This window comes from Rhinolophus sinicus, chromosome 7, assembly GCF_057876585.1.
Source record: "Rhinolophus sinicus isolate RSI-liver-muscle chromosome 7, RSI-T2T, whole genome shotgun sequence".
Lineage (NCBI taxonomy): Eukaryota > Metazoa > Chordata > Mammalia > Chiroptera > Rhinolophidae > Rhinolophus > Rhinolophus sinicus.
This window is the reverse complement of record NC_142507.1, coordinates 56,508,187-56,516,879: the sequence shown is the minus strand read 5'-3', so window position 1 is coordinate 56,516,879 and position 8,693 is coordinate 56,508,187. Positions and strand designations below refer to the sequence as shown.

The window sequence follows — 8,693 nt, the reverse complement described above, 5'->3', positions numbered from 1 at the left end:
GGGCTTTCAGGAAATGGCTGCGATATTGCAGTTACTTATGAAAAAGTGTAACTTGAGACACCAGTCTGGTTTGGGCATACAAGCTGAGAAAGGCGTAACTCATAAAATGAAACATTACAGGTGGAGGTACTAAGGCTGAATTAAGAACATAAAATATCAAGGGTCGGACCTGAGGGCATAACCAGCCAAAAAGGAAATGGGCAAAGCCTCAGAAACCTGGATCCTATTTTCACCGATACCACAAACTTACTGGGTAACGGGGCGTGAGCCACATGACCTCTCTGGACCTCCATTTACATAGAGTTGGAAAATCTCAAAAGTCACTTCCAAACCTATCATTCTATACACATGAATAAACACAACAGAGCAATGCAGTTATTTCCTTGCTGTATGTATTACACGCTTAAACTAATTTTCTAACTCTGGGTTGATCCTCTTTAAACCTGTTGAAGGCTGTACCAGAATTACAAAAGGAGACTAGTTTTTAAATGGTCTTTTAAAATTTACTTTAGGAAATTGCATTTCTCCCTATGTATTTGCCTTCCTAAGTAGGATTTAGAGTATGTTAAAAACTTTGTAAGGGAATGTTTCCTTTGGCAAATTTTCGGGAGGTTGGTAATTATTCCTGTCTGGCTGCCCAAGGGACTGTTGGAGGTCATGCTTCCCCCAAAGGTAAATCTTTGGTAAGTTACAGGCCCCCTGCTGCAGAGATAGCCACCGTGATTTCTTTCATTTTATGTACTGAACCAAGATGCAGAAGCTAAAGCTAGACTTGTACTCCTGCAACGCCTTCCACACGGTGTAAGGATGGAAGCACAGCTGATGCAGGAAGCAGACTTAGAACACCACCAATTTTATTGTTCGCCATCATTCTGACAGGTATGTTGCTGTGAACTCCAAACATTAAGGCTTTTTTTTTTTTTTTAAATAACCTTACAAACTACAAAATAGATACACACTTAGGGTTCTTGTAAAGCTTAGCATAGCTAATTTTTCTAATTGCAATGCTAGTATTTCCTGTCTTTTTCATTACATACCTTAAATATATGCAGACCAGGGCTTCTCAACCATGGCACTATCAAACACATGGAACGGGATAAGTTTCTGGTGTGTCCTGTGCGTGCAGGATGTTGAGGAGCACCCCTAGCCGCTACCCACTACATGCCAGGAGCATCCCGGCCATCCGAAAGGTCTCCAGACACTGCCAAATTGCCCCAGTTGAGAAGCATTGTCTAACTTCAGATACGAAAGCTTATCCTCAAGTACTTTTGCAATGATAACACTTTAATCTTCAGTGTTTCCTTTTCTTTTTTCTTAACCAATAAATAGATCTGGCCAAACAAATGGAGAGCTTCATATTGTAACTTTTCACACACACCCTCCTAAAATTGGACTTTTTTGGCCTCATTCTTAGGTCTAAGCAGTTACTGATGTATTATGGAAATAGGTCTGTGCACAAAGTGGTAGGAAGAGATATACATCCTTGAAAAAGTGTAAAAATTTCTGTAGATAACACCATAAATAATCCACACAACTCGACAAGCATTTATTAAACACCTACTGTGTGCTCAGCACCGTACTAGGCACTAGGGGGGTGCAGAGATACAATGTAAAATTATTATTCCTGCCCTCAAGGAGCTTACAATTTAATTTTGGAAATAAATACAAATGTGAAACTACATTAGACTGCTAGGAAATAATTACAAAGCAACATGGACCACAGCAGAAATTCAAAGGATCAGTGCTGAGGCAGAGAAAAAGGGTGGTGTTAGTGTGAGGTGAGGTCAGTCAGGGATCGCTCACTCAGAAGATACGAAGGAAACTAGGCTTTGAAGGGAGTGAACAGGAGCTGGGGCCAAAGCAATCTAAGCAAAAGGAATAGCATGGGAAAGGCACAGAGGCTAGGGCTTCTAAGACAGCAGTGGAAGGCCACAAGAAGTGTGAATGTGAGGACTGAGAGTAAGTACGCTGGGCACTGAGGCCGAGGCATGGAGGGCAAAGTAACAGAGAACTTGGAACATCATGGTGCTGCTCGCAATTATCTGCTGTTTTCTTGAATGAAAGTGAGACGTCATGAAAATGGAGTTTGAGAAGGGTCATCTTTGATGCAAACAAGATGGGGATCTCGAGAGCAAGGAAACTGGACAGGAAGAAGTACAATAACCTGAGCCCTAGAGAATATGGCTCTACATGGAGGACTACGAAGGGATGGCAGAAATGTAAATGACCTAGATCAAGAAGAAAACTAAGAATTGGAACAACTTAGCAAGATGTGAGGCATGGAGAATGGAGAGCAGAACAAGACGAAAAGGCAACTCCAAGACTGGCATACGATACAAAGGGAAGTGAGTTTGTTCAGGGTCAAGGACTTAGCAACGATGCCTACTTAAAAGGACAGTGGGGGTGCGGGACAACAGTGACGAGTTCTGTTTTCAAACACCAAGTTGTATAGGGAGCTGTGGAAAAGTCGACGAGTCAACAGACAACACACAGGGTGGAAATGTTAAGTTACTGAAATATAGAAGGTAAGTGTTAATCGAAATGGATATATATGAGTATTAAAAAAAGTGAATAAAATGAAGATATGGGGATTATTCTTAGAGCATAGCAGGAGAAAAAAAAACTAATAAAAAAAATCTAGAAATTGGAGAAAATGACCAAAAAGGATCTCACAAGCCAAAGAAGAGAATTCTTGAGACACGGGGGAAATTCAATAGTATGAAATACAGATCAAGAAAGACAAGAACTAAGAAAAGGCATTAACATTTATCCACTGGTGGCTCTGAGGACATTTCAATGGTGTGCTGTTAAGCCAGTTAAGGAGAAGTTTTTAGAATAGATTAATGAAGACATGGATGGAACATGGATGACTCGTCTAAAATCGCGTGACTGATAGAAGAAAGAGAATGGCACAAGGAACTGGGCAGTAAATGGAAGACTTTCCACATTTGGTGCTATTGATGAACTTACTGTTGTCATTCTAATTGTCCATCCATCTGGCCTGCTGCATGGAGACCTCATTTCCCTCCCTGGGGCAGTTTACAGAGAAATGTATTTGAATCTGTAAGTTATTGCTTTATCCTCCGTTATTCTTTTAAACATGTTTTACTTACACAAGTGAGTTTTCTAGTACTACAAAGCATCAAAAGTATCAACATTGAAAGGTGCAATTATAAACCGAAATGACATTCTCAACCAATCTCCCAGTGATGGTAATGGACTTCCTACTGCATGTCCCAGTCCCCAGCACCTCCTGTAAGTAGGGGTGCGTAACTGTGAACCGGCAGGCCAGGGTGAGGGTGTCATCAGGGAGACGCAAAAGCTTAGCTCTGCTCCCTCATGTATAGCTGTGCGATCCTGGTCAGCTCAGTCAACTCCCTAAGCCTCAGTTTCCTTGTGTATAAAACGGGGGATATAACAGTATCTATCACAGCTTAACACAAGGTTTGGCACACAGCACGTGCTCAATAAATACCAGCCGTTATTCTCTAGAGCCACAGAACCAAGAGTGATGCTAAGTGCTCCGTGTGTGGGAGTCAGCCACATCCTGGCACTGCCACCTCGCTCCAGGGAGGAAATCTTGAAGCCTCAGATGTGTCTGCTGGGATATGCTGGATGGCAGCAGAGTTTGGGAGGACCCACTTTTATCTTTCGAGGTCCTAAAACGAGAAGCTGAGGATGTGAGAAGACAGTACTGGTGGACAGTTCATATCAGATTAAGAACAGAAAAACAGAACCTGCAGGGTAAAGGAACTTGGTGCATTTCTGATAGCAGCTCAAAACAAGGTCAGAGAGACCGATCAACAACCCAAGTGTGAGAACTCGAGACCTCAGACGGACTTCCCCCCATGCCCCATGCAGACAACAGCCTTTTCTACCATCTTGCGCTACTCGGCCATTTCTGTAGGTGTGCTGAGTCAGCCGTGACAATCAGTCTTTTCTCACATTCACCCAGTAAAACCCTGATTTTTCTGGTCTTATCTTCTTTCCTCTGAGTTTCTGCCAGATGCTTAGTAATATTCTGAGAGTTAAGTAATCTGGCCACACTTTACTGAGTCAAGAGATGTTAGCTGGTACATCTAGTTATTTCAAATGTTGCTCTGCTCAGAGCTTTCACTAGAAGACAAGTGTTCCTCTAGACCACATGGGAGAAGGATGTTTACGTGTGCGTGCACACACACATATTCTCCCTGACAATGTGCCCATCCTATGTAATGTTTGCATTATTAGTATCTTACAGAGGGTAAGGCACAACTGAAGCAGAGAGCAAGGATCTAGAGACAACCAGATTTATTAGTTTCTGGTTACTTGAAAGTTCAAGTACAAAAGAATTACGAATGGTAATCTAAGGTGGAGGGGGGAAAGAAAGGGAAGGGAGAATAAGCACCATATTGAAGAAGTTAAGCAGGGAAACCAGGATGACAAATGACAAGTGGGTACCAATAACTCAACAGGTATAGATAACGTTGATGGTGTTAGTGGTGAAGGTGGGCCAAAGAGGGGGAGACAAAGGATGTCAAGAGGAAGGAATTTATGATCCAAAAGGCAGACCTCTATGATGTGAAAATTTGACTTGATTTTTAAAAACATCAAATATAAAATACCTTGATTAATAAGTGTTGTCTCTGTTCAGAATATTCACAGTGCGAAGTTATGCAAGTTCTCTTGGAGTTTTCATCAGAAGGTATATTATATTGTTCTGAACAGGATTAATGGAATCAGTTAATTCCAACTATGAAAGGTGACTCTGGAAATAGGGAAGTTACTCAATTCCAAATCTGATGAACAAGTGGGTAATCAAACAGCCAGAAATGAGATGTGACTCAAGACTACGGTAGCATTTTCATACGTGGTTTAGTAAATGGGAGTTCTGAGTGTCCCCAATACGTGGGGCAGTGGTAGCACTACTGGAATAGTCACAATTACCCAACTAAAAGGGTGCGCGAGCTCTAGCATATGACTGCAGAACCAGCCTCATTATTTCAGTGTCCCTTGGGGTTTCAGTGAAAGCCTCAAAGATGGAATATGGTCCTGGTGTTGATGCGTTTCAGTCTGCTGGATTGCTGATGGCACGCGCCAGAATTCAGAATGAGGAACAGGGAAGTGAAGTACTCAAGAGATAACCACTGTGGATATAAAAAGCCAACAGCAAGAAACAGGGAGAATGATGAGTGAGGTGCTGAGGCCACCTAAAGAGGGGCCAGGGTAATGCCAAGAGTGACAGGCCATCCAGTCGGGATTCGCGCAGACGGATCAGAAGCTGAGCGATCCTGTGATGGACCAACAGGATGAGTACACGCTCTGTAAGGATTTCTACGTCTTCTTCAAGCCCCCGTCTCCACTTTCTCCCACGTGATGCCACAAGTAGGAGAGTGTGAACACCTCCACGGACCAGAGCACAATGGGAGGGTGGACAGGAGAGCCAGTGTCACCAGCAGAAGGTACAGCCATCCAAACTCCGGAGCAGGGGGCTGCCACCACACCCCTTTCTCTGCACACTCCCACAACCATCACTAAAGTGTCTACTCCCTTGCTGATGCGGGCTCTGGGCCTGGGGTGGTGAAGGAGACGTGTGGATACTCAGTGACTCAGTGGCGTCAGTGAGGCGGGGATGTGAAGAAAAATGCCGGAGTGCTGTTAAAAATACAGCATTCTGAGTCTGCGTGGGAATATGGATTTCCACTATCAGGAACGTTAGGATAAAACACACTTAAACATAAACACATCAAGTGCTTGTAAGAACTTCCATAGAACTAGGATCTTAGAAAGCTAAGTATAAACTAAGTCTCTCACACAGAGGCTGCTTCGAACTCTAAAGCAGCTTCTTAGATCGATCAGGGGCACAAGCGCACCTTCGGGGAGAAACAGGCTCACAGGAGAGGGGAACTCAGAGAACTAGGGGCAGCCTCTTGCAAACCTACAGCTACTCACCCAAAAGACAGAGTTCAGTGCGTCGGCTGCACAAGCAACTCACCCTGACGCTGTTTCAGCTTCTAAAGGCTACACCAGGCCACAGGAGCTCCACTCCACCAGACACCTCAAGAGGCTGTCACACCAATGAACCTGCATCAAGGCACTGGGCCCAAACTACTGTGAGCCATTCTGACCGCCACCACTCCTGGCTCTGACCCTACGGAAGGTTGCAACGATGACAAACTTTCTGCCTTTTTACTATACTGAAAGATCTCTCACCAGCATGTGGTTTCTCGAATACTGAATAACACCCAAACTATGACTCAAGTGTTTCCCTAAACTCCTGTGGATTCAGATTTTTCTCCACTGTGGACTCTCTGATGTCGAATGAGACTTGACCTCTGAATGAAGGCCTTCCCACACTCATTACACTGATAGGGCTTCTCCCCTGTGTGGATTCTCAGATGCTGAATGAGGCCAGTGTTCCCATTGAAAGCCTTCCCACATTCTTTACATTTGTAGGGTCTCTCCCCAGTGTGAATTCTCTGGTGTTCAATCAGGCCTGACTTCTGACTAAAGGCTCTCCCACACTCATTGCACTTGTAGGGCTTCTCCCCAGTGTGGCTCCTCTGATGGCCAATGAGGTGTGAGCTCCGCCTGAAGGTTTTCCCACACTCATCACACTCATAGGGCTTCTCCCCAGTGTGGATCCTCTGATGGCCAATGAGGTGAGAGCTGTGACTGAAGGCTTTCCCACACTCAGTGCACTCATACGGCCTCTCCCCACTGTGGATGCGCTGGTGCAGGATCAGGCCCGCGCTCTGACTGAAGGCCTTCCCGCACTGACTGCACTGGTAGGGCTTCTCCCCAGTGTGGATGCGCTGGTGCAGGATCAGGCCTGTGTTCTGACTGAAGGCCTTCCCGCACTCCTTACAGTGATAGCGCTTGACTTTGTTGTGGATATCCTGATGGGAGAGAAGGGCTGACCTGTAACTGAAGGCTTTCCCGCACACATTACACTGATAGGGCTTCTCCCCGGTGTGGATTCTCCAGTGGCGGACAAGGCCTGAGCTCTGAGCAAAGCTCTTCCCACATTCGTCACATTTATGTCGTCTCTCTTGGGTGGCATTTGCCCGCTGCCTCTCTACTCTGCTGCCCAGAAGGTCTCGGGCTTCTCCATGCTCAAGAGCCCCGGTAACATCCCCATTGCATCTGGCAGCTGTCTCTCCATGTGGCTGGACTCCGGCAGGTGCTACCTGTTTTGAAGCTAATTCCCTGTTCTCACTTCTGGTTTCACCACCTGAAATAAAAAATGTAATAAATAAACATTAAGGCAGTTTCACTTCCTGTTCTTTACATCAGGAGAAAGGAATCAAAGAGAGGAGAAAAGGAAAAGACACATGGAACAGCTACAAGTCTATGTAAAGCTTCTGTCTGTCTCCAGAATGCTTTCCTAAAGTGGGGAGACAGGAGCAGAGCACAGTACCACTGGCCAACTGGGGAAGGAGTGCCTCGAAAGCGGGTTATTGGAATGGGGACTAACTAACGTGTGGAATGGATCAGCCACGGAGAAGTGGAAGTTGGGGACTGGGAAGGAGTATGGAACTGTTAACAGATCTAATGAGTGGGACAGAAATGGAAAAAAGCCCCAACAGCCATTAAAAGGGAGGAGCACAATGCTCCCGAGATAAATCTCTATAAAGATCTTATGGGGCCTTGGGAGCAGAAGAATTGCGTGAACTCAAGAGAGCAATACAAGATTTCAATGTCCAATCGGCAAACTGACCAATACCCAGGCACAAACATAAGGTCAGTCAGTCCTGGACCTTTGAATAGAAGTTTCATGTTAGGTCTCAAGAAATCTCAATACTGTGTCTCTCTGTTGGGTCCTGAGTTAAAACTCAACTATGTCTTTCAGAAAGTTCACAGCCAAGGGCACATCACAAACAAACAAACACCTTAAGTGATAATAACCGGAGCTCTCCTCACCCAGGGAGAACATGTTTCTGTAATTCTCTGTCCTGTTATCTCTCCTCAGATCCTTCTGTGATGGATCAAGAAGCCACTCCTCTCGAATTAGGGACACAGCCATGTCTTCGATCTTCTCCAGAGTCTGAAATAAAACAAGATCCTCACTGGGGAACTGGGGCTGTTCCACAGCTCAAACCCAGAGTGTCCGAGATCCCGCAGGGTTGGAGAGGAGCTAAAGGTGGGAACGTACTGGGTGAAGGGATTGGAATAGCTGGGAAGAAGAGGAAAATGACCAGACTTATTGGGGGAAATCAAGGGCTGAGCTGTCTCCAGTCAAAGGAATCTGGGGCAGGCTCTTGGGTGAGTACTGCTACAGTCCAGACATGGGATGGATGCCGCAAACGCTACCAAGGACAGCTGTGTGGTTTCTGAGAAGGGCACAACTCACCTGGAACCCTGCTGTTAGAAGTGTAGCTGTCATCTGGTCTCCAGGACTTCCTTTCTGGGAAGGGGTGGGACTCGGAGAAGTGGATAGAGCTGCGAGAGAAGAAGGGAGGTAGGAATGAGACCAGCCTTGTTCTGTGGTTGGCGGAGCCAGCAGTATGCATGGCAGAGGTTCGATGTGAGCTGCTGGGGTGTTGGGTCCTGGGTCCCTACCTACGGCTGTCCACAAAACATCCACATGCCAATGTCCACCAGCCTTAAGTTACACGTCCAAAACACAAAGAGTACTGGTTACCTATCAGGAATCGTTTTTCAGTTTTTTCTCTACCACCAAAGGTATATTCTATCCTTGTGCTCGTTACAGT

General features: G+C 45.4%; 2 protein-coding genes across 5 annotated transcripts in view; both read right to left on the bottom strand.

Moving 5' to 3' along the window:
• Positions 1-8,693, bottom strand: part of ZSCAN26 (zinc finger and SCAN domain containing 26) — an 81,496-nt gene that overhangs the window by 41,940 nt on the left and 30,863 nt on the right. The window lies entirely within an intron of this gene.
• Positions 1,523-8,693, bottom strand: part of ZKSCAN8 (zinc finger with KRAB and SCAN domains 8) — a 17,262-nt gene continuing 10,091 nt past the window's right edge. For all 4 annotated transcript variants that reach the window (XM_019714106.3, XM_019714089.3, XM_019714091.3 and 1 more), the window contains exons 4-6: positions 8,333-8,421; positions 7,903-8,026; positions 1,523-7,213 (exon numbers count right to left, since the gene is read on the bottom strand). In XM_019714106.3, coding sequence (XP_019569665.3) covers positions 6,249-7,213; positions 7,903-8,026; positions 8,333-8,421 — 1,178 coding nt within the window. In that variant the 3' untranslated portion in view covers positions 1,523-6,248. The remainder of the gene's footprint in view (positions 7,214-7,902; positions 8,027-8,332; positions 8,422-8,693) is intronic.